Source organism: Stigmatopora nigra, chromosome 3 (genome assembly GCF_051989575.1).
Source record: "Stigmatopora nigra isolate UIUO_SnigA chromosome 3, RoL_Snig_1.1, whole genome shotgun sequence".
NCBI lineage: Eukaryota > Metazoa > Chordata > Actinopteri > Syngnathiformes > Syngnathidae > Stigmatopora > Stigmatopora nigra.
Window position 1 is genome coordinate 6,398,774 of NC_135510.1, and position 25,981 is coordinate 6,424,754.

Here is a 25,981-nt window from a genome sequence, read left to right on the forward strand (position 1 = left end):
AGGAACTGTTCTATTTGTGATTTATATAGAGTAGAAAAGTCAGTGTAAATAGCTTAAAGTGTTCATTGAATCAATTGGCTGACACTCCTTTTGTCTCCTTCGTGCCTGCTATTGAATCATTTAATTGAAGCAATTAAAGCATCCAATCAGGTCACAGCTCCATTATTTATTTAAAACTTGGCCAATTAGTTGCACTGTTGCTGGCCTTGATGACCGCAAGTGTGGCCCGCTGTCCCACAATGCCTCAGACTCTGATATCTCATCAGCCCTTGACTCCCCAATCTGATCCATGAGGTAAATTATTGAGTAAGACTGGGAAATTTAGCTGTATTATATTAACCATTAAATAGTTGAAAAGACCTGGGTCGTGTCAGTTCGGGTTTCGGTCCTTTAAAAGTGCTTTAAGTGAACTTGAATGGCTTCTTTCGCCATTTTCACATTGTTAAATTTTCACTCTTCTGTGAATACACTACATAATACTACTGTGATTATCTGTAGCTTTTAGTTTTTCTTCATTTAGTACTTATTATACTTGTAGATGAACTGGAACATCTTGGTTAAATATAATTCCTTCCAAAATGTTGGCTGGTTTTCTATCTGTATCTGTCTTGATTTTGGAGTGGCGTGTATATTTCCATAGGCAATTAAAAAAAACACTTGTTTTTTGAATGCCATATATATTGAAAATAGAACCATTCAAAATGATCCATACTGCTGAATGTATTAAGCATGCAAAACCCTTGAATTTACTCTGAATGTAAAAAATGTTTAAACCCAAAAAAAAGACGTATACTGAAGAAACCATTTTGTAAAACTAACTTTTAGCATAGAGTACACACACATTTAATCCTCACTATAGTCCTTACACATGGAAATTGATTGGCAATAAGAATTTTTTAATCGTCAGCAATGATGTGAAAGTGCTCAAAGAATCACGGGATCCAAATTCCAGCTGACATCCATAAAATGAGGGTAATATGTGGAAAAATGACCAATTACAAATGATGTATTTACATAGTGTTCTACTTAAAATGTAGTTTTATAAATGTTTTCTCTTTTACATTCAGCACTTATTCACACACACACACACACACACACACACACACACACACACACACACACAAGCACACACCAAGTGCATGTTCGGCGTGCCGAACAGGGCTAATGAGGGTTGTATGTTGTGTCGGCTGGTTGGGTCGACACAGATCGAGGTCCCTTCAGCCGTTACAAATCTGTTTGGCTTTTGTCCACTACACAGCAATTAATAACGTTGAGGCTGGGGGCAGGAAAACAAAGGTCACCTGTTCAACCGACACACACACACACACACACAAAACACACATATTCGTCGTCCCTATAACAATGTTCAATGAAAAACGCAAAATCAGGAGAACTTAGCATTCTGCATAAATAAAATGACACCTGCTGTTATTGTCCACTTTGGCAGTCACTCGCCATAAATAATGAACAATATCTATTTTAAACAGTAATGCATAAATGAACTGATAAAGTACTCTGTTAGGTGTGCACTTTCAATTAGTTTGTGAACCATGTTGTCCCAGAGTAAACCAAAACTTTATATTTCAAATTAATAAGTAATATTCCTGTTAGCAGGGCAACAAATGGAGGCCAAGCCACCTCTATATATTTATGCATATATACACTATCATACATAAACATACACAAAGTCTTAAACTACTTAGTTTAACACCCTGGCACACACACATACACACACACACACACACACACATGCATGTAGGTAACGTTCTGCATATTTCATTTATTTTGTAATTTAATCTGATGCTGAGAAAGAAATGAGAATGCAAAGGCGGCGGGGACCATGTTGTGATTTCTTTTTAAACGCCACTAGCCGATGAATGTATTAACCTGTCATTACAGACCCACTAAGAATATTCTGATTCTTCTGTTGAGGTCTGTAATTGAAAATAGAAGTTGGCTACATCAGTGGAGTGGAAGCTGTGAAAATTGCTGCGAATTGTTGATGAGCTAAGCCAACTCGTACTGGAATTGCTCTCGAGGAAATAGATTGGCTTTACGCCTTGTGTGCGTGTTTTCACATTACTGTGATATGAGTGTTTTAGTAATTGTTTCCAATTCCCACTTTTAAGTTATTACCCCCTTGTAACAGTAAGGCTAGGTGATTGCCGGATGAAATTGCTGTGTATGGGCTTTTAATGCATCCCATTTAGGCAGCTTGGCTTAACAGATGTCACAGACGGACCTGTCCTGGCTGTTGTGATGAAATATATTCATCATCCTCCTACTTATAGCCTCATACTCGCTCACTTTTTACTCTTGTTTTTCTCCTACAGTACCTCTGCTGTCCCAGCCGCTTACTATCAGATACTTTTTCATTCATCTGAAAGACACTTGAGGGAATTACCACCAAACGCTGCATTTTAAATACACAGGCATATCTCCACATTAATTGTCCAATATGTACTCAAATATTCATACATATTCATGAAAAATATTATACATTAGGGTGTACAACCTGTAGAAGACAATCATGCTTACATTTGGCAATTACAACAAAAATAGACATCATTACAGTTATATTTTAGTGAATACTTTCCATAGTGTTCATGAAGGCTCACAATGTAAATGTATTTTTAGACCGAATATTAAATACCACTGTGCATTTTGTTCTTTTAGGAGAGAGATGGATGAATTTCAGGTGCTCCAAAAGAAAGAAAGAATCTGTCTGAAAAAGTTGAATGACCAGAAAGCCAAAATGTACCAAGCTTACAGATGGCACCACGTACTCAGTACCAAGCAGGTCAGTTGAGAACACGAGTCCACACTCTCACATTGTCAGTAGATTTGACCATGATCAGATAATTAATGGTAAGCAATGAGTTAAATACTTGGATTTTAGTTCAGCGAAAAAGTTTTGGTGTCCCCAAATTCCTCTCTTTGTCTACCCCTGCTGTATATTCTGTTCTCTCTCTTTCTGCATATGGCAAGGGACTCTTTCCCTTCATAGCGCTGACCTTGTCAGTAGTGAATAGATGGCTCTCCCACACAGTTCATCCTTCTACACTTCTCAGAGCCCAGCCCACACACACTCGCGCACACCCGCATAGACGGGGATACCCACATCTTACCAAAAGGCCCTACGTCCTTCTGACAGAGATAGAGATGCTGTGTTCTTAGGGTCAACATCATTGCTCTTCCCATACCTACTGTGGGATTAAGTGTGTGTGTGTGTGTTTATGTGATTGTATTTGTGGCAAGTAACATATTTGTGTCAAGATGCATGTGGTTTTTGTTTGTTTTTTGTTTTGTATCTTTAATTTGGCCTATTGGTCAAACTCTGCAATTACAAAATTGCATTTCCCATTGAGACTTTTTGTAACCTGAAGATTCCGCGTGTAGAGACGTTCATAAGTAGAGGTATCACTGCATATGGTACATTAGAAAAAAATGTAAAAAGACTTGCTCTTGACATCCCGTCGCCCATCTTTATATTCACCTATCTTTGCTTGAGTTTGTTTTAAAATACAAACTAAATCCCCTGGGATATGAAAAGAAACATTATGAATTAACCAGTCTATAAATCTATTAGTTTGTAAAGAGCCAAGACATGGTACTCTCCAATTTAAGCCCTTTTCTCATTTACAGGAGTGTCCTAAATAGTAAGTGGTGTTATTAGCATATAAAGTAGATTCCTCCAATTCAAAGCTTTGGTCTAGTAATTAACATGCATGCAAAAGGATAACTGTGATGTGAATATTTCTTGCTGAAGCCTTCAGATCATCTGTATGCACTGTCAGGACCATAAATATTGGGACATAAACACAATTTGCATCTCTTTGAATTCAAATGGCCGTATTAAATGATTAAAACTAATAACGCAATTTAAGAATCTTAATTCGAACTTTGCCTTTTCAATACTTACTCACAACACATGAACAGGTAATATTACATTTAGTACATTAAAGTTCAGCCCACTGACTATTTCAGTCAGCATTCACATCAACCATAAATAAAGGAATCCTATTCCATTGTTAACAATACCCCCCGTTCTTTGTGTCTTTATCATGCAAAATTGTGTATTTTAATGTGACATTGGCAAAACTGAAAGTGAATGATTGTCATTAGATTGTTCTTCAATGGAATAACTCATCTCTTCCCCCTACTCGCTCTTTAGCGCCCAGGGGTGTTCAACTCTCCATTCAGGGTGGCCCCTCATGAGATGGAGTCACTACTGAGGCAGGTCACATACAAGGCCCCCGTCAGACTAGTACCAAGGGAATGCCAACAGCTCACACCTGAAGCTACAGCATTTGGCAGTTTTCTTAGAACTGTTGAATCTCCAAGGAGCAAAACTAAAGCCTGCTTTTCCCCCATGGTCATACTTCCACCCATCGCTAGCGGAAAACAGCATGTAAGTTGCTATTCAATGGAAATTGCAAATTCATTGTCCTCCATCAAATTGCTTTTCTCACAAATACCCAGTAGTATATTACTCCAGGTTTTTCTATTACATATTTTTATTGCAAATGATATCTTCTAAAGGCAGTGAAACCTCTCAGATCATTCATACCCTACAAAGTTAGTCGACCTTGCATAAAACTTAAAAATCAAGCGCACCATCTTAGCTTTTAGGACCAAGAAGGGTAAGAGATAAAATCCAGGTGCATTTAGAATATTTTCCACTCTTTAAAAACTCTATCTGCCATTATTGAACTTTACAACTTAATGCAAAAAACATCTTAACTTTAATGACAAAAAACACATCTGTTATAGAAGTGTGCCATTGAAGTTGGGTCTTTAATAATGACAATAAATAAATTCAATTTAATACAAATAAAGTACAAATAAAAATAAATAGCAACTATTGGATATTCCATCATTTATTCATTTCCCATGCTGCCTATTCCCACTGTTTGTAGGGGTGCCGGACCCAAATGTAACTAACTATATGTGTAATAATTGTAGACCGACCCTTTTTCCTTTTTTTTCATTAGCAAATACCCCAAACTAGCATGATAACTATCTGGTAGTGATGGATAAGGTTGAGGTGCAGCCAGGGGAAGTGGTCAGGCAGAGCCACTGATCCCATGGCGATAGGGGCAAGGACAGGTTCCCTCACAGCTGCCCCTCCCTCCATCTTCTCCCCATCTTACCTTATTAACAACCAACAAGGTCACCTCATCATAGCAAAAGCTTGTTACAGCTGTTTGATCTGTATGCTACTGTCTAATGAAACATTTTACAAGTTACACCTAAATGAGTGTCCTCACTTACAATACAGAATTGTAGAGTATATTTAGTCAAGTAATTTGTTTTACAAATATGGATAGGGGCCACACTCATATGAAATTAAATGTATTGTACAGAAAAAAAGTGTGGCTGGAACTTTTGCTATTTTAACTAGATTTAAAAATTAGGTACATTAGAATGTAAATACAATGTTTCACATCCAACAGCTATTGGCAATTTCAAGAAATGCAAATTATTCATTTAGGAATGAAGGCCATTTAACGAATAGAATAATAAGTGATAATTAAATATTTCTAAATAGTTTGATCTGCTGCGATAGTGACCCAACAGTTAGTCAGCTTAGCCATTGTACAGACAGGTGACTGCAATTTTTTTGTTTTTTGTTCACCTTAGTCTTGTTCTACCCTACTTATCTTTTTCATCCCTCACTCATCCTCAGAAACGCTTGGATTTGGGCTGCGTATTTTTTTCCTTCTCACTCTTCCTTTCGGCCTATCTTTTGGTCTCTGTCACAGGAGGGTGGTTGAAGAGGATTGGCCTCTGCTTTTAGCTGTAAACCATTACCACTTGTGAGATAGGGATCAGACAAAGACAGAGGCAGGGGGCTGAATTGGAAAGAAACAGTTACTGTATCATTATTTGATACTTGGGATTCTCTTTGATTATTCCAGGTCCGGATAAGAGACCCAAGGGAGATGTGGGAGCAAGGTGAACATTTTCCTGAACCAGCTGTGGGAATGCAACCCTTGCGCACCCACCTGGAGGAAGCTCAGAATGAATTGCAAATTTCTAATGACACATCGTGAGTCACACAAGTTATTTTTTTCTTTTGCTGTATATTTACACTAGTTTACAGGTTTACACAAGGTTGTGGGTAACTCTTACTCATACTGTATTTTTGGAAAGATTGTATTTACACGAAGATAATGAAAATATTAGAAAACCACTTCATAGGATGCTGTTGAATAAATCATGTTTTGCTGTTAAAATTATTGTGTATTTATTTGTTTTTATTATAATAGTTCATTGGAAATGGCCATATAGTACATAGTAAATTGTTTCTTATCTTTTGCTCTATCCTATTCTTGATGAACCAGAAACCCAGGAAGTATGGACCTTTTTTCGGACCAGAACAGAAGTATGGATCTTTTTTCGGACCAGAACAGCAGCACCTTTTGTAATCCAGACAATTCCAACATCTTTGTTTAACACTCAAAAACAACCACCACCAGAAAGGTAGGTTGGCAATTCTAATTACTACAGCTGTACTTTGGTTTTATATTTTTTAAACCACTTTAAAATGTATTCTTGGAACGAGAATATCCACGTCTAGATGATATGCACCGACAAAATGCGACATACGTTCTTATGCACTTGAATAGAGGCCTTTTACTAGCTCCACATAAATTGAGTTCATATAGAAATAAACCAAAAACGGGGTTAATTCGGGGTGGCCCGTTCTCCTGTCTGAAGTCTAGCACAATATTCTACCTTCAAATAAAAGAGGGAAAACACAGTCAAGCCCTTTCAATTTGAGTTGCACAAATTTGTCAAAAGTGACAGCAATTTAATAAATCGTCGTTCTCCATCACACGCATATGTACACCCACCCACACACGCCAACACAATTCCCAGTTATGCCCTCCGTTGCCCCTCTCCATGTATACGTAAATGAGGTGTTCGCGCGGCTGTGTGCTTGTGTGTGTGTGGATGTGTGCGCCTCCATATTGGAGAGTGAGAGTATGTGCGTGTGGGCCCTGCGGTCTGGTCCAGGCATTAGGTAATTGACTGTGTCTTTGCTCAAGGCCTTTCATGGATCACCATCCTTTATTAGCTCGCTTCCCAGCATGCATACACATACATATATGTGCATGCACACACACACAAACTTCCCAGCAGTTCCACCCCAACCTCTTACTACCCCCCACCACCCGCAGCACCCAGACCCAATTGCCCGGAAACAAGGAGTGAAACAAGCGAGAGAGAAAAAGAAAGCGAAGAGCAAGAGAAGGAGAGAGCAGCGTCACGGGAATGAACTAACATGGCCCCAGGAAGTAGAGATAAATAAGAATGGGGATTGAGTGGGTGGGTGAATGGGGTCTCCGCAGCTGACATCTCCCGCTGGAGGAGTACAATCTGTTTTGATCATCTGGTCTATTCAGGCTTGCTAAAATACAGATGAAATCATGATGTCTTTAATGCAATGACAAGATTACTACTGATTCCGGTTTCTGATTATCAACAGACCATCCTTTCAGACACTGAACTAATAAACCCAGCATACGGTTGTATTCATCCTTAATTTGACGTAACAACACACAACCTAACCTAAGCTGTACAGGATAAGCATTTTAAAAACACAACATGCCCCCTCCAACCTCCACATTTTCCACCTTTATATCAAAACACAAGTGGTCAAAGTGCTACCAAACCCAATTGGATAAATTATTATCATCATTTATAATATTTGTTACTGTGTATTTACTCCGCAAACCTTGTGAGGATAAGCTTTACGGAAAATGTTGTGGTCATCTGACTGGAATTAGCAAAGGATTGCCTTTCGTTCATCTACAAAAAAATTGAGGTGAAGGGAAGAGTGAACATTGCCAATTGTCCAAATATGAGAGATCCAGACTAGACCATTTTTGGGTCACTCTCGCATTGTCAGATTTACATGATATTGTGTTATGATCCAAAATATTTTGGAAGGAAGAAGTTGTCACACGACCACCGCTTTAAGCCTGCCTAACCATCGCATGCTGACACCTGTTGACGTTGGGAAAAGCAGCTGTAAATAACTGGCAACAGAAACAATTTGTATCATGATGTTGATGGATCAACACATTTACTATGAAAAAGACAGGAAAGGTGCATTTTACAGTTGTAGAAATTACATCACCTACTAGTCTTAGTCCACTTCTATTGTAATACTCGCAGTCAGAGCTCTTCTGACCATAGTGGCATCTATTGCCTCATCCTTGTGTGCCTCACCTCCTCTATTTGCGCACTCTTCTCTGGCTGTGTGGTAATTAGTGCATAAGTCCTATCGTTGGAAGCACCTCCAGCCAGAGTAGAAGCCAGCGGAGCTTTTTGTCACAGCTCAGAAGGCCGATGGAGTGGACAGCTCTGCCTTGATACTCATCATCTTCATACTGTGCCGGGGCCATGCCTCCCCCGCAGCCACATTATCTGGTTATGCTATCCAACCACGCTCCTAATTATTTTCAAATCCCAGCCGAAGCCCTATCACCCACACTGCCACATTTCCCTGCTCTGCTTGTAATCATCACCTTAAGCCTTGCTTTGTAGCCTGGAGTCCCGTCATTAGCATAGCCCAATTTTTGCTAGCTGCAGACTCTGCCTCTCTGGCTTGACCATCACAGCTCTGGAAATAGCCTATGACTTGTGGACCTTTATTTACCATACCCATCTGTGTCACAGCGAGAAAGGCTGTCAGTGTTAATGTGCTGTGGCCTGTCATGACTTACAGCCATCCACACATAATCACACTGATGACAGTCCCTACCTCTCCAGGAATTCAATGGCTCCCATCTTAGACCAAGGGGTGCTCGCCCTTTCTTCATTGTGTCCTTGCCCTCATTACACAGGGTTTTCTACAAAGATGAGCTTCGGGCAATTCAGCACTCGTTTATTGTATGACTATATTTACGAAGTACTATTCTCAGTGACAGAATGACAGAATGTTTCATCACCTCGATCAGCCTAATGTTAGGTTTCTTATATGTTGTATGGGTTTTTTTATCACTAATTTGCCTCCAGCCAGAGGTAACGTGATAGGGTTAAAAGATATTTATTCATTTTCTTAACCGCTTATCCTCACAAGGGTCGCGGCAGGCGCTGGAGTCTATCCCAGCTAACTACGGGCATCAGGCTGGGGATACCCTGAATTGGTGGCCAGCCAATCGCCAGGCACAACGAAACAGACCATCCGCCTCACACTCAGCTAGGGGGAATTTAGAGTTAAAAAAAAAACAAGAGGAAATGGCATGAATTACATCATCATACGTCATTTTGTGTTTGACTAATTTGCAGATTTATATTTTTTAATATACCAAAGAAATGCCCTAACCCTCAGACATAAGATTTTGTGAAAAAACTAAAATGAAAAAATCTTTATTTCCAAATCACAAATTTTTTCTGTGATTAAAAGAAAATTGTCAGTTGGCCACTCAGCTGAGTTCAAATAGTTATAAAGTAGGAAGGAAAAAAATTAATAAGGTGCAGTGGCACAGCTGATGATAACATTAATTACTGATAGGTTTGTCTGTGATTTCTGCTATCTGCATGACTAATGAGTAATTCCAAATGCAGTTATGGGAAAGCCTTCTTTGTCTAGGCTAATTTTGTGGCTGCGTTATTAGCCATGTCACCAGTGGTACTGCCTGTAACCATAAAGGATAGCTAATTAGGAGACCACTCGCTAATCAAATGCACTAGACTGAGTGGTCACGTCTGTGTTTTCTTGCGCTCCCAGCATATATTTCCCCTCATATTAGACTGGCTCCCATCACAACTTTGAAAAGCTGACGAGGACCCTGTCTGCAATGCACAACAGAACACATGCATGGCAATTAAATGAATTCTTCAACTTGAGTAAAACGAGTAAACTCTTGCCAACAAACACAGTACATACTGAGCAAAGGCTTAAGGTTAGAATTATTCATTTATAGTAAAACTCAATGCATTTTCTGTCACCACATCCATCATCTGTCATGCTGTGTAGGTGTACAGGTTACTTAATACATTGGGAAAGCACGAGTGCTAATTCTCCATAACAATTTTACAACGTATGTAAAACTCTGCAGCCTCTTCATTTGCACAGTCGTAAAAAAATTCCCCTTCCATTCTCCTTCCCACTCAGTTGTGTGTGGTTTTCAATTAGCCCATACTTTGCCCCTATTATGATGGTATTTTACACTGAGAGGCCTTCAACATGTTGCATAGAGATCATAGCTGAGCATAACCGTGCACGATTGGAAGTATGCAATCTCGATTAACTGATTAACAGAGATGCCTCCTTGACATGTAAATGAAGGAATGACATAAGAGTTGAATAGTTATGTTTAAAGCAGTTGACCATAGTGAGAATAAATTGGGTGATTTCAGACTATTTTATTGTAACTAGGAGAAACTGATTGGTTGTTCTAGTGTCCTTTATTCATATAGTTTATGAAACATTAAAATGCTCTGGAATATTCAGCCTTTGTGACTGGACAGTGAGTTTCTTGACTTTGAGAGACATCAGATTGTTCATTTACAAAAATGAATGTATATTATGTATTTATTTTTTATTTGTACAGCACATAGTATATGTTCTTTTAAAATACATATACTCATGTGAGAAAGAGAGTGATCTCATTATCAGGGAGGTGTTGTCGTCCTAGGCTCTAAAGTAGAAAATCCTGTTTATTTGTGCTATATTTGTTCGAGGGACCTGTAAAGAGAAGCAATCACAAACACTTAAATGTGCAAATGGCATTGATGTCCTGTGTTAAGCAGCCTGTGTTGACTGATGAGCATGTTAACCTCGCCTGAAACAACTCCAGCGTAGGGAAATAGACGTTCACTCAGCCTCACAGGCTCCTATCCCATTTTGCATTGGAATTGTGCATATTTAATCTAAGGTGTGTGCCAAAGAGCAAAGACAACCTCCCATACCCCTCCTTTTCTTCCCAGTTTCTCATTATTGATGTGTTACAGCAGCCCAAGGCTGGGTGCTTTAATTCACCAGCCCCAATCTTAATCTAAACCTCGGTCGCTGCCCCCAACTTTCCCGGATGTGCAGTTTTACCTGCAACTAAATTCCTGTTATGGCCACCTTTTGCAATCATCTTCTCCTCTTCAAATAATAATAAAAATAATGTGAGTGCTCCAATCACATTTATTTCCAACACCAGTCTTTGAAAAGCCTGACCTGCTGATCCCAATTTTTTTTCCAAACAACATCATGCACTTTTAATATTAAAAAAAACTCGGAACATTACCTTTTTTCCCCTCTCATTTTTATATCTCCATGACAGTCAGCATGATGCCTTATTTTTGTACATACCTTTCCCATTTTAATTTCCCATTCTCTCTTTCCTTCTTATACATAGTAAGACTACAGACAATGTCTCTCTGTATGAACGTAGTTGCAACAGGGACCTCATGCTGTGTGTGTAATTTCTTGTTTGTACATGTTTCCAGACCTCTTTGTGTCTTGCACAGGAGGAGGAGAACAGTAGAAAGGTTGTAGAAGACAAGAAAGATTGGTAGAATTTGAAAGAAACCTAAAGAGGGATGGGAAAGGGAGGCGTAAGGGGGGAAAAAGGATGATAACAAAAGCAGCTCAGATTTCACAGGCGCATATTTCATCAATCATGTGAATAAGTCGTAGTGATTATGCATGGCGATGACAGACCAAGGGGTTGGTGGCCGTGGTGAGGGTGATTACCATACACCATAAAGGCTGCTTTCTTATCTCACACACACTGATTAGTTTCTGTCTGGAGATAGCCTCTCACTCTTCATTTCTTTCCTGTAAGCTCACATGCACATGAACACTGTCTCTGAATGGGTATAAACAATCACAGACCCACATAAGTACTTCTTTAAAATGGATTCATGCAGATATTTTTTTAATTGAACGTCGGACTCGGCCAGCAAGATTGCAACTAAAATCTGACTGCAAAAACACATTAACTCAGAAGACACATTATTACACTCGCTCATTCTAATATACATGCATACCAAACGACTTCATTACATATTACAAATGCTTAAGTATTTAATTCTTTTTATGAATAATTTTATTACAGTTGTTTGCATGGCAGTCATGTCTTGCTATATGCTCAAACAAGAGTCAGATTTAACATTTCTGCCATGTGTTCGCATTTGCTTTACATAAATTTCAATATTCTCATTTTTTACTAATTACAATTCCTTATTTCGATTGAAAATGGAACTATCATTTCTAAAAAATCTTTAAAATCTTGTGAGAAGGTTTTTCGGCAATGAGAAAAATTTTGTAATTCCTGTTTTTAATCTGAAAATTCATGATCCCAATACTAGTTAATGCTGATAGTCTGTTAATGAGTTGCAATCAAACCAACTGTGTCATTGTTTTGGTACTGTAGGTCAATTTCCACCAAGGCAGGCCTTCACATGAGAGTAGAAATCAATAGAAGGAGGTGAAAAATTACCTTTGTATGAAGGTCCTTGCTTTGTTTCTCAACAAGGTGATTAGAAATTACTCCATTCTTTTGGACATGCACTCTCTCTTGCTCAGATATTTAATGTCAACTTATTTGATAAGCAGGCTAGGCTGCTGTGTCGCGCTATCTGAGCAGTGGCTGCATGCGAGAAGCGTGCATGGGAGACATTAGGGGCTCCTGACAGGGGCCCGGGTGAAATAAGTGAAATTAATGGAGCTCCTTTCATGTCGGACAAGGCCGCGGCACCCCTTTCACGCCGCGTACAGTCGCCAAAAAGTCAATACTTTTTTATTACTCCTCGCTTGCCCTACATTCTCCGTTACAAGTGCTCTGCTCACTAATTGGTTTCAGTTTGTGCAGAAGGAGGGAGTAAAAAAGTGGGAGAAAGAGGAGGGAGAGGAGTCCATCCCGGAGAATACCGAAACAAATGAATCAATCTTCTATTTTGTTGCACGGCCTCTTCTTTCCAGTGAGAAGCAACTTGTCAACGTGGTATTTGAGCCAGACAAAAAGAGATTTGAGGGTAAACTGTTGGTACACTTGCTCTCCAGAGACCATTATGATATCCAGTGGCCTATATAAATCTTAGCAAACCGGAATGTTTGCATTCTTCAAAGATCTGCAATTATACAGTGCATGTGTGCATGCTTATGTTTGTGTGTACTATATGTGTGCTGTCTGCCAGGATGCTGTGCACTGTTGTGCTAAACTCAAGTGGCAGGGGGGTTAGCCTCTTACAGAAACAGCACAGCCAGAAATTGATGTGACACTTTGAACCCTCACCCTCCCTCCCCGCAAGCCCACCTCATCCCCTCACTCACACACACACACACACACATACACACATACACACACACACATACACTCACACACACACACACATACACACACACACACACACAGGCACCAATCAGCCTCCAGTTAGGAGATTCCACCAGTCTTGTTTTCTTCCTGCATCGCAGTTTTCACAGTTATAGTATGTGTACAAGGGTAGGTTTGAGGGCTGTATTCAGCGTACGTTTTTTTTTTTTTTTTTTGGGTCGGGTCAGTACGTGTGTGTGAATGAGCTGTCACAGAGGGCTGGCATCACCATCCACTTTGCCATCTCTTCTACAGCTTGACAAGTCCCTGCTCCCTGCCCCATGGCACAGACCACACACACACACACACACACACATAGGCACAAAATGCCAAGTGCCCCTCTGCCACTTTCACTCCTCAGTCACACAGAAAAATGATATGAAAGCACACCCTTTGCACACACGTATCCATTAAATGGAAATATGTGTATGCATGGAGTCAATGCCACATAATAAAAGTGAAATATCAACACCACTGTGAGAAAAGCAAAAACGTCAATTGAAAATGCTATTTTCTCAACTTGTTTGGATTGGTTGCCTTAAATCATATAGGTGATACTATTCAATTATGTGTGTCTATTTTATTGGGATGTGGTCTGCTTAGAAGATGTTGGCTTTAGATCACAGAGGGCCACTGTTTGTTACAAGGACAGGCTTGTCCCCGCTGCCGGGCGTCAGTGCAACGATGATTGTCATGGCGATGGAGTGTGAGTGACAGGCGGGATCGCATGTGCTAGCCGCAGAGCAGCAAGCTCCAACAGCCTCAGTCCCTGACATTAGTTTGTCCTTCATCAAAACTTTGCACTAGTTTACAACTACCGCTCACTCACTTCACTCTGTTGCAAAATCTCCCTTTTTTTACCATTTATTGTGATCTATTTTACATCTCGTGTGTATTTGTCTGAGCGAGATGCTTGCTTGATATTTTTCTGGCATCACAGAGTTGTTTGTTTCATCTTTGAGATCGGTGAGAACGACAGGTTATGATCCCTTTTTTTTTGGCAACACAACCAAAAATGAGGTCAATATTTAACCAGCCCAAGCATTCGTTTTTAGTCTGTTGCCAGAAATATTGACGCTTACAAACATCATTTATTTTTCCATCTCTCGAATACACACACACACACTGATGAGCCTTTGTAACTGTTGCAGTCTTTTTAGAGAAAACGCCAGGCTACCGCATCTAGTTTCATAGTTAAGCATCGTGTTTGTGGTTTTCATTTGCTTAGAGGCTCTGAGTAATTCCCCTGCAGTCTGAGACACTCGCATAAAGACATAAACTCACACAAATTGGCCTCACAGTAGACAATTAAGTGCCTCTGAAGAAGTATAATTGGGACCTTGACCAACTGGCAAGCATTCAATAAATTATTTCAGATGAAATGTCAGCATATTGAAAAGCCTGAAGATATTTTGCTGTCTACTGCACTGCTTTATGCATTTTAGCATGGTTGCATTCTTCCCACATATATAAAAGAAAAGCATCATTTTGAGGAAAATCTGTGACTAAACATTCTGGTTTAAAAGATGATTTATTATAATCTGCTATTTAAACCAATTGGAAAATTTCATTGATATGGATATACTTTCTGAATGTGGTTATGGTAGAGCTTTCTGTATCATATTTTTGTTGTATCAATCATGACAACAAAATTATACAACTTTGAGAAGTTCTTCTTTGGGCCCTAAGCAAAACTGGCACTAAAATTTAGTGAGAAGTTCTTCTTTGGGCCCTAAGCAAAACTGACACTAAAATGTAGTGAAAGTTTGGCTGACTTCGTGTGCAGTTTATATGTTGACATTACGACAATAAAAGTAGAAAAATATTAGTTTTGACAAACACCCATGTAGACTTCCTCTCGTTGGAGTCTTCCCTCCCTCTCTTATGCCGCTGGCAATCCCGCAGGCCTACGTTGTAAGGAAGAGACCGAGCATTTAGTAATGGCTTCTTAATGGGCTTGTCGACAGCCACATTAGAGGGTGGTGCAGGCGGTGGGAGAGGCCGAGCAACGATATGCCAAGCCAGATGCCATGCCAGCTGTGGCACTCGGCTCACTCGCTCACACTCTCATTTGTAATCACATTTCTCAGACGGATGGATGCCATGTGCGCAAGTGTGTATGAGCGGATACACATTTGTTGCCCTTTTTCCGCTGCCTGCCAGGAAAGATCCTTTTAATCTGCTGCGCCGCATTTATCTGTCGCGTCTGTCACGATCATCAAGTGCCGCCCAGAACATTTTACAAAGAAAATAATTGTTTTCCTCTTTAACCTCCTAAGACCCAGACTCTTTGATATTTAGGCTAATTGGGACCTGATAAGTGTGAAAACAACAAAGGATATTTTTACCTGATGTAGTTTCTGAGAATATCCTTGTCCACATCAGGTGTGGACGGCAAGCTCTTGTAATCCAAAATTTAGCATTGTAGTCCACACATTTGGACGCCAGGTTCTAGGAGGTTAATTGTTGGAAACAACCGTCTTCTGTTAATAATAATTTGCTTTATATTGTCCTTCTGTTTGGAGTAAGAGGCTTTTTATGGAAGTGTCAAGGCAGTTATTATTTTTAATTTTTTTTCTTACTGTGGCAAAATAGCATTTTTAAAAAGTTGTAATTAAATCCTCAAGTACTGTACAAAAATTTCAACATTTATGGTCATCATTCATTTTGCATTTTAGCAGTAATGTACAGTTATGCCTCCATGCAGCACTCATATGTTAAAAATGCCGTTTTAGTAATGATTCGGGTTAAAAGTGGCATAAAATTCAGTGCCGATATTCCTGATGTTTTACTCATCTCATTAGGCTACATGAGAGTGATTCCTGTATTTTATCTTCATACTATGCTGGTGTATTTAAAGTGCTCAGTGAGTGTACATGTCCATTAGGTGATCTATAACATAACATAAAGGTTAAGTACAACTTTTCACCTTTTACATGCAAAGCTGTAAAATAAGAGCAATCTGTGTGGTGGCAGATACCTTTTGAAAGAGGACATGTACTATAGGTGAGGGAAGAAAGAAGGAAGGAAGAGGCAGGGCATTATGCAAGGCTTCAAGGATAGAAGTAGTGGTAATAAATGTAAGGACCAGAGCAGAAAATAAAGAGAAAAGAAGTAAAGATAAAAGCTTGGTGGGAAGTGGGAGGAGTGATTAAATGACTGCATGGATGATTGGATCAATTAATGAATGCTAATGTGCTTCAGTGTCACGAGCAAGGGTCTTACAGGTCTCCAGCAGGGGGAGCCAGGTGTTAGCATGAATGGAATTGAACCTGTTTGTGGTGACTTATGCTCATCTAGATGGAAAAGTCAGAAGGTGGTCTTTTGTTTCCACATCTGATCAGGCTTTTTTTTGCTATCAGACCACATTTCCCTACATCAGCGATGAGCAAGTGTGATGTGGATGCATAGAGAATAATTTATCTATGCAGTACAGTTTGTGTCAGGAGATGTAAGTGTGTATTGGCAGCTGATAACATTTCACAAGCTGAAACGTTGACTATAGACGGCCATCCCAGGACACTGTATCGACAGCCGCCAATTGTCACTGCTCTGACTGACAGTGTTGTATTGATGGACGGGAGTTGTGGATGGAGAGATGGAGGACAAAACAAAAGGGAAACAATTGGTGTGGAGAGGCAGTAGGGACAGTTGAAAGAGTAGAGGAAAGGTGCAAAGAAAATGCTGACTGGGTTCCAGTGAGACTTTGTCAAGGTCATGGACACAAGAAGACACTAATACTTTCCTAGGTCACCCTGTTACAGTGTTTCCTAAACTTTGTGGGGCCAAGATTGTTATATCCAAAAAGTGTTTCTTTTGAATACTTCTGCTAAAGTACTTATTAGTTGTTCCACTTGAATCTCCCTCCAAAGCACATCCCACCTTCCATGTTTTCATTATCGACTGAATATAAATTTTTGGACCCTGGACTTAAGACAGCAGCTATATTTCTGAAAATGTGGCCAATATCGGATTTATTGGTTAATTGTTTTATTTCCACTTGTGTTGTACACTTGTATATCACATTGTATTAAGGAGGTTAGCAGAAAAAAACAACCTTTACCTAACACTTGATTGACCTTAGCGTGTTCCAGCAAATACAGTATCTCTTATACACAGGCAGTGTGTGGCCAGTGTACAGCAGGTGTGTAGGTCTTCACCTCGGGAAGCGTGTTGTTAATTCCATTAGTGGCAAAAGAGCCTATGCAAATGAGGGTAAGCAGCTGTTGATAGAGGTAGATTGAGGGAGGATTCCTGGTGGACCGCAAACCCCAGGAGAACCCTAACATCCCAGAACTTTTAGGGTGTTAGGGTCCTTATCACTAGGTCATCATAATGAGCCACTCTCCACAATATTTTTTCTTATTAATGGACATCCAGTACACGGGTAACATTCATCAATGAGATCCAAGAGTTCAAGTGGTGATTGCCATCGTGAATCGTTGTTTGTCTGTCAATGAATGGATGAATCTCAAATTGGAATGGAGTTCATTCAAAATAGCCTGAGTGATTATCTCTCTAGTGGCAGTTTTGCATAATATCCACCCTGTATTAGAGTGGAAATTCTCTCTATACAGGAAATGGCTGCAAATGGGAAGCACTGTCTTTTAAGCGGTGCTAAATGTCTACATAGTATATATGTGAAAATGTCCCAAAGCGCATGAGCAGCATGTTAAGACTGTAATTGGATGGTTTTCCCCTTTTAACGTGTGGGTATTGTTGGCCCCCTGTGACGTACTTTGCTTGATTGACAGCAAATGAGAGAGAAGGCTGGTGAATCTGTCACATTGCTAATGTGATAGGTAAAGCCCGGAGGACACCCACACAAATAACATGGTGGCTGGACTTCTATCTATATCTCTGTTTCTCCATATGTCCATGTCTCAATCTCCTGACCCACAATTCTCTGCTCTGGCTCCCTCTCTCCACATCACTCACATATCAAAACCCCCCTTCAATGTTAGGCTGCATAGCGCTATTACCATGGGTTAATAATGAGAAGAGAGGTGTGTGACCCTGTCAGGAGTGTGAGCAACTGACCCAAAGATATAAGACAGAGGCCGAGACCTCCAGCCCTGAGGGTGTCAAGTGTATGTGTTAGGGGTAGAGAGAAGGTGAACGGATGTGTGTGTCCATTGCCATCTTCTCATGGTGACATATGTGGGGTCATTTACATGCTATTACCTTTCGTCTGGATTTGAGGTGCCGCACACACAAACAGTGATCTGATGCGATGCCCCTGTCAGATGTCAGGATGCAGATGGGGAGGGATAGAGGGGAGTAGGTCACGTCTGTTTCCCCTTTCTATTTCACGCACACACCAACGCACGCTCACCTGTCTCCCCTCCTACGGTGTACAGTTACTAAGAGAGTTGTCAGCAGGCCCATATGAAGCCTCAACTATTTGACACATGCCAGTACGCCAACCCCCCTATGCACACACCTCACCTCATTTACGAATAACAGACAATCACACTATGATTAACATTTACACACAGTCATCGTTTAGCAATACCAAATGCCACCACACACAAACAACAATTAAATGACGGTCAATTTGTCTAACTATTACAGTCACAGAACCCTGTTTAGACAGGCACGAAGAATTTTCACATTATGTATTGATAATGTTAAATATTAGTTCAATAACAGGATTTTAAGACTAAACGAATGAAATACGTGGTACAAAAAGAACACTCCGATAAAGGGGCTTCTGAATCTTGACATTTAAAACTAGTGTACATACTTAATGTCTGACATCATTACGGATTTGCAATATTAGACACATTAAAGAATGGACAGGTCAATTCAAACAAATTACCATACATTTCAAGCTATAACCTGCTTGAGGGTGCTTGAGCCTATCCCTATCAAAGGCCTTTGAAGAAGGGTAAATATCCTGAACTGGTTTCCAAGCACATATTTATTTGGACGTCCAATTTGAAAGGATCCATCAATTTAAAGCATGAATAAGACATTTATATAGAGTCTGATTCGATATGTATGTATTACATTTGTTTTGTTCAGCACCGCATGCTTAGATCTTCTGTGATCCAGATAGACAAGCCTCCATTTGTCCCACTTTTATACAAGATAATGAAGCTGTCATCCTTAGACAGCCGGACAACTTCATTGGATTGGTTCAGAAGCGCAGACGCCCGCTCGGGGAGACACACTCGTAAGCGCATAGTACATATGAACACAACACTGCGGGCAATCCCCTCGGCCCCCGTTAAGCATATGTCAAATATAACCACGTATAGAAAGTGAGATTGTGACATCTGTATAGCACACTACATGGCAGAGGCACCAGGCCCATTTCCAGTCACATGCACACAACATATCTTCATCTTTTTAAATGCAAACAGGCAAGGCAGCTATGATAGTGACTAATATGAAATCAACCTTGAATGCCAAGACCCTCTGTGAATACTTGTTTCACCTTTACAAGTCAATTTCATTTCCCTTTGAATGCAGACCAATCTAAAGAGGTTCAGTAACAATGTCAAAATAGTCAGTAGATGGGCAGGACTGAAAAGAGGGTCACGGGGCGTACATAAGTGGGCAAGCAGCCAAGATGAGTGACGGTCAAGTGTGTTAAAATTGAGGTTAAATAGTCAGACTTTTAAGTGTAACTAGTTGAAAAGTTCACAACATGCCTCAGAGAAATCTATCAAAAAATATTTAGATACAAATTTAAAACAAATACAAATTTTGTACCATCAAAAATGCAGTACTTGGTGGCTGTTTTGGGACTTTTTATTGTAAAACCTGCTAATCAAACTCAAAATATGCCCTTAAATCATATCTGTTTTTTAAATATATATTTTTATATAGTTATAAAACCAAAAGGACATTCCAAGGTGAAGGAAACTTCATACAATATGTTTTGGTCTTCATTATTAGCATAGTTCTCCTACATTTCCCACAATGCAATTTCTCTTCAGTCTCCTTAAGAGCCCCCCTGGTGATCCTGAGGAACTGTAGTTCTCTCATCAAGCCTGGCATAAAAATTGGACTCCAAATGTGAATCATTAGTTCAAATAAAACACTGGAGGAAGTGATTGGGAACAGCCCTTTAAATGTGCGGCGCAATGAACACATCAAGATGGACACAGCCAGAAGCCCAAGAGTGGAGTGTCTGTGTTGTGTGAACAAATGAGAGAGTAGAAGGAAGGCTTTTAACTTGCTTTTTTTTTATCCGATCATCCACAAACCCACTCATCTCGGTCTATTCAAAGACAAGACATAATTACTGCTTTGAGTATTTAGCTTCATAATTTACTCGTTCTGTCACATTATTTACAAGTCTTTTCTCCATCTTGGGCTCCCGGCAGGGGTTCGCCTCTATAATCTACTCTGTTAGGGCCGATCCATATTGCACGTTATTATCACTCTCATTTGCTTATTAAGTGCTCCCTTGTTTTCTTCAAATAAAGCTATAATTAGAAAATCAGCAGCTTGAAATACTATCTTCTCTTGGTGGAATCTCAACTGGGATGAGAGAGAAATGTGTTTTATCACACTCGCAAAGTTAATGAGGATGTGCGCAACTTCATACTGATGCTGTTTGTAAGTGTCTTGGGGTGTGCGTGTGTTTCAGTGTGGGGGTGGGGTGGGAGGAATTTGTGGAAGGGAGAGAGAGAAAGAAAGAAAGAAATGTGTGTACATACAACGGATGTAAAAATTCACACACCGCTGTACACGTCTGTGTTTTCTAATTCATGAAAATGGAGCCTAGTTAATTTCAGTATTTTTTCCCCATTAATGTGTATGAGCCAATATTTCTTACTTTTTTTTAGAGAGGTGACGTTCAAATAACAAAAGAAAATACCAGTGAAGGTAGTTGCATAAGTTTCCACGCCCTCTCATCAATTTGGAGTACAAGTTTTTACTGTTCAAACACTTCAGTGGGGTTTGACATTTTTATTATGGGTACATTTCCACTTTCCCAAAAAAACTTTGGCCCGTACTGTACTTTTAATAAAAACTCTCAAGCCTCTTACTTTGGGTGGAGGGAGTTCTCAGCTTTGAGAAGCAATCAAAAAGGCTTCCCGAGAATGGTCCACTGATCCGTTCTTACCTTCTTGTGACCCCCCCTGTGGGCCAGGCCCTGTCTTTGAGTGGAGTACATTAGGACACGGCCCAGCGCCACTCTGATTACATATGCTAGCCGCGCTAATGAGCTGAGGTGGACAGTGGAGGACTGCCGCTGTTTATGGCAACTCATTATCTGGCCCATTGACCAGAACTGTTCTACACATCACAGAACCTTGTGTCCTCTACATCTAGTCGACCATCACGCTCTGCACTTGTCGGCTGGGGGAGGGATGTGGGAAAGTGTGTGTGTGTGTCTCTGTGTGTGCTCTCAAATGAGGTTTTTGTCACCTGCAAGTCCGACGTGGATGTCGGCAGCTAAACAACTCATTTGCTTACCAGCTTGTTTACATGATGAGAAATGAATCCCACAGCTTATGATCATATTCGCATACCACTTTGGTTTTTAGTCCAATGAAAGAAAGTGTGTGTTGGTTATTGCCAGGTGTGTATGTGTGTGTCTGTGTGCATCGCTACAATGGCCTGCCAAAGTAAAGTGTTTGCAGGCCCATAGAGAGACGAGGGCGCTAAGCTCAAGGGCACATTTGTTTCAAGCTAATGATAGAATGTAAATGGAGCAAATTTCCTCTGCAAGAACAGAAGCGCCCTGGCTTCAACGCACAACTCTTCCACACAGACACGCATACACAGGCATAGTGGCATCGTGTTGATGGAGTGCAGAATCTCATTACACATCTAATAGAATAAGTGTAGTGTGCGTATGGGGATAGGAGAAGAGCAGCCAACCTGATTAGCCTTATCACTTTATTATGCCGCTCTGCACGCCGCACACGGGACAATTGCATTAGTGAGGAGCAGATGAGCTGAAGGCAAGGAGAACTCAGCAAACACTGCCTTAATTGATTCTTCACCAAATTAGCAGGGACAGGTTGAAGGGAAGGGTGGGGGGGTAGTATTGTCTGACTGAGTAGCGGGTCAAAATACTTCTTCAACGGATGGTTGAATTCATGGTCCACTGTTGGGATGGATGACAAAGTGGTTTAGGACGTGGATGTCTGCTGGTTGTGGAAGTTCTGTAGTAGCCATGGTGGGAACTCAGCAAGAATAGCCCAGGAATGTAATTGATTCCTCTTAAGGTGAATAAGGACATCTTATGCGACAAGTTTTCTTAATAATTTTCCCAGCAACACAGACCTTCTTGAAGATACCTAAAATCTGGATGTTTGTCCTTTTAGCTTCTATTCAAGGGTGTTTTGAATAATTTTCGAACTTCATAGCACACTGTGGCGATCCATTCTCTTTGCATTTGTCAAACATCAATGACTAGCCTTAAACTCTTCTTCTGGGTTGCCATCGAACATTCGTCAGCAATACACCCGAGTCCAAATTGCAAACGACGATTTGGTGGTAAATACCAAAACCTGAATGTAATTAATTAGGCGGGGATTCATGACAACGTTCACCAGCCAGCAACTGTTTCAAACATTCGTGTCATTCTTTGGTGTATTGCGTATGTGGCTTCACAGTCATACTAAGACAATGATGTAACTAGGAAATTCATCAACATCTTTACTTTTTTTCTTTTACACCTGCAGGCACACATTGCATATCAGCCTTCCTAAATGATCCTGTTATTTCAAACCCACTTTCTGGGTGAAGGTGTGCGTTAGGGAAGCAGAGAGGAGGGAGACGGAGGACATGAGGGGGAGTGAGTTTGTCTTTGTCTCCGTAGGCGCCCCCGGGGATTGTGGGATAGCAGAGGGTAATGATTCTGATTGGCTGCTGGGAGTTTTTCTGCTTGTGCTGCGCTTTGCTCACTCGTGCAAGTTCACTTTGTTTCTATGGCCAAGTTTGTGCAGCATGAAGGACAACCTGCTAAACTGATATTTTTTGACATGATACATGTTAATGCTTGTTGATACATTTTTGCTGTGTGCCTGGTGCCACAAATACAGAAGTAATATAGTATAAAATATAGTGCATATAGTTGTTATATTGAAGGTTGAAAAAGTTTCAAAGTGTTTTATCGAAGTATTATTTTTGTTTTTAGATTACAAAAGTTTGCTGTATATATTTCTGAGATTTACGATTCATGTCAGTCCACTCTCCTGTTTGGAGTTTTGACATTCTCCCTATATTTGCTGGCGTTTTCTCTGAGTAATCCCACTTTCTTTCAAGATCTTTTTAAACTGGACTTTGTGAAATTGGGAATAGGAAAGGTGATTGACCATTTCTGAACCTGTGAGCCCATTGTCGTATTACAAACGTCTCTTGCACTTTGATAATAATCCCCCTTTTCCTACTTGGGTTGTCTTGAAACAAACATCAAGACACAATATATGGGACTCAAAACAATCGTGTCTACTGTGGTTTTTACCTACAGGCCGATGTAATGAGTACAACACAAAACAAATCCAACATTGTACATTCACTAGACATTTTTACTGTAGATGTTAGTCTGTATGTGAAGTTTAGGGAGGTGGCGGCGTGGAGCTGCAGCAATGCGTCCTCTGCTCTCCCGGCAGGTCATGGGCGACAGATGTTCCCAGCATATGTGGCGAATTAATTAGCTGCTAGTAAACAGAGGGGGCCGCCACCATGAGCCACCGCTTGGGCCACCCTGCCGTCGAGCTCCAACGGGCCTCCCTTTGTCAAAATGCTACTTTTCTATCTGCTGCATAAATATGGGGAGCATCATTGTTTTTACAGGAGTTCCCTCAACTCCCTCTCGAGTCAAGTACTCTTGCTGAGCGAAATTTGTTGGTAAAAACTAATCAGGATCTTTGGATTTTTTGCCAGCTGAACATGTTTGAGACTTCATTGAAGACTGCGTTTACACAATTGTCAATCTTTGCAACATCCCAGCATGGCCAGAATTAAATTAGGAACCATTTTGGATGTACAAAGGTGACTCCAAAAGCATTTTGATTTACTGTAGATGAACTTTCCATTATATAACTTTATGAACTTTTATTATATAATTGAAATATATTTTATTTAAAAGGCAGGGTTGCTTGATTTTTTTTATAAACCTGTAGAGGCTATTTTAATATATTAATCAATGCTGATGTACTTTTACCCCTTTTTAAGTATATAGATTTCTCAAATACTAATCTCTAATACACAGTCGGTTAACTTCACACCTGGTGAAATAAATCATAATTCTTATCCTGTAGGAACTATGAATAGATTAAATTTGATGTGGTTTATTGTCATATGCATTAACTTAGCACCAGAACAATGAATATGTATATAAAATGTATTTAATACCATGTTTTATGCATCGCTGGGAGCCTTCCCAGTCCGACTACTTTGCATCCTCTCACAAAATATTGGGAATATCAATTTTTAAAAGGAAATTCACCTCTAAAATTTAGTTGGGGGGGGGGGGTTCCTTATAATTTGACTTTTATTGTGTGCCCACTTGTGCTGTATGTGTGTACGTGTGTGTGGCTGCAATAATGAAGTTGTTACTTAAAGTGGTCCTGACCACTTGGGGCTGGCTTAAGCTGTGTGTGATTGCTTAGGGATAGGACACGCATACACTGACACACACACGCAGTGAGAGTCATTACTCCATTACGCACGTGGACTATTGATTTCCTGCCATCTTTCCATCAGGTGAGAGCTTGCCAGGGAATATAGGAATGAGCGGCTTGGCTAGGAAAATCAAAGTGTCACTCCTCCTTTTGCTGTCTTCCACTCTCGTCTCTTTCATTACAGCCACATGGCAGGTCAAAGCTGTTGTTTTTCCTCCTCTTCATCTCTCAATCACGTCGCTCACATCTCAATCCGACGTTTTCGGATACGTCGCTGTCTTTCTTCATTTCCGTCAGTCTCTTCCATTTAGCCTCCTTTTGGGCTTCTTTATCCTTTCCCGACCTCTTCTACCTCAGAATCTTTCCTGTCTTCCTGCGCTGGGGCTTTCCTGCGCCTGTGTGATGGATTCCTCCCTCTGTTGTCTTTCCCCCTAACACTCTGCCTAATCAATCAGAAGACCACCCTCCCATCGCTAAAACCCTCTTTATTCCCTCTTATCCCACACTTCCTTCGTGACTGCTTTACCACTTCATTAGACTACATGTACAGTTATATCCATGCAGGACAGATTTAAAGAAAATCTCAGCATTTGTCCTCCCGTCATTTTCTATCCACGTTGACATTTGGAGATATCCTAAAGGATTATGATGTCACCACTATGCTCTACAGCAACATTATTCCTTTTGTGATGAGAAGTGTTGTGTTTTCACCAAAAGGTGAAAGAAGAGTCAACAAAGTAGTAAATTAAAGTTCTGAAAGGTCACGTTGTTGGTCTTCATTACATGATTCCAAATATGTTAAGGTTAGTTCATTTGTGTTTTTGCCTAATGTGATTGTTTTTCAATGTTTTTCTTGATTCTATATAATTTCTGGCTTCTAGTTGTTAAGTTGTTATATACTATTCCAAACAGTGAGCCAATATTTGCTCAGAATTCATGCAGTATCTTTAAGTTTGTTGAAAAACATAACTCAAATTGGCAGTGATCCTCAAAATGGATTGGAGATCCATCACTATCAATGACACCCAATGAATTCAATGCCCTATAAAGGGATAACAC

General features: G+C 40.2%; 1 protein-coding gene across 6 annotated transcripts in view; it reads left to right on the plus strand.

The window, feature by feature from the left end:
* Positions 1-25,981, plus strand: part of spata17 (spermatogenesis associated 17) — a 57,212-nt gene that overhangs the window by 8,600 nt on the left and 22,631 nt on the right. For 4 of the 6 annotated variants that reach the window (XM_077712824.1, XM_077712827.1, XM_077712825.1 and 1 more), the window contains exons 6-9: positions 2,677-2,800; positions 4,175-4,411; positions 5,922-6,052; positions 6,348-6,486. In XM_077712824.1, the coding sequence (XP_077568950.1) occupies positions 2,677-2,800; positions 4,175-4,411; positions 5,922-6,052; positions 6,348-6,459 (604 nt within the window). In that variant the 3' untranslated portion in view covers positions 6,460-6,486. Of the gene's footprint in view, positions 1-2,676; positions 2,801-4,174; positions 4,412-5,921; positions 6,053-6,347; positions 6,487-7,187; positions 7,539-20,272; positions 20,400-25,981 lie in introns of those variants that run through there. The other 2 variants (XM_077712830.1, XM_077712826.1) reach the window with 2 other exon arrangements.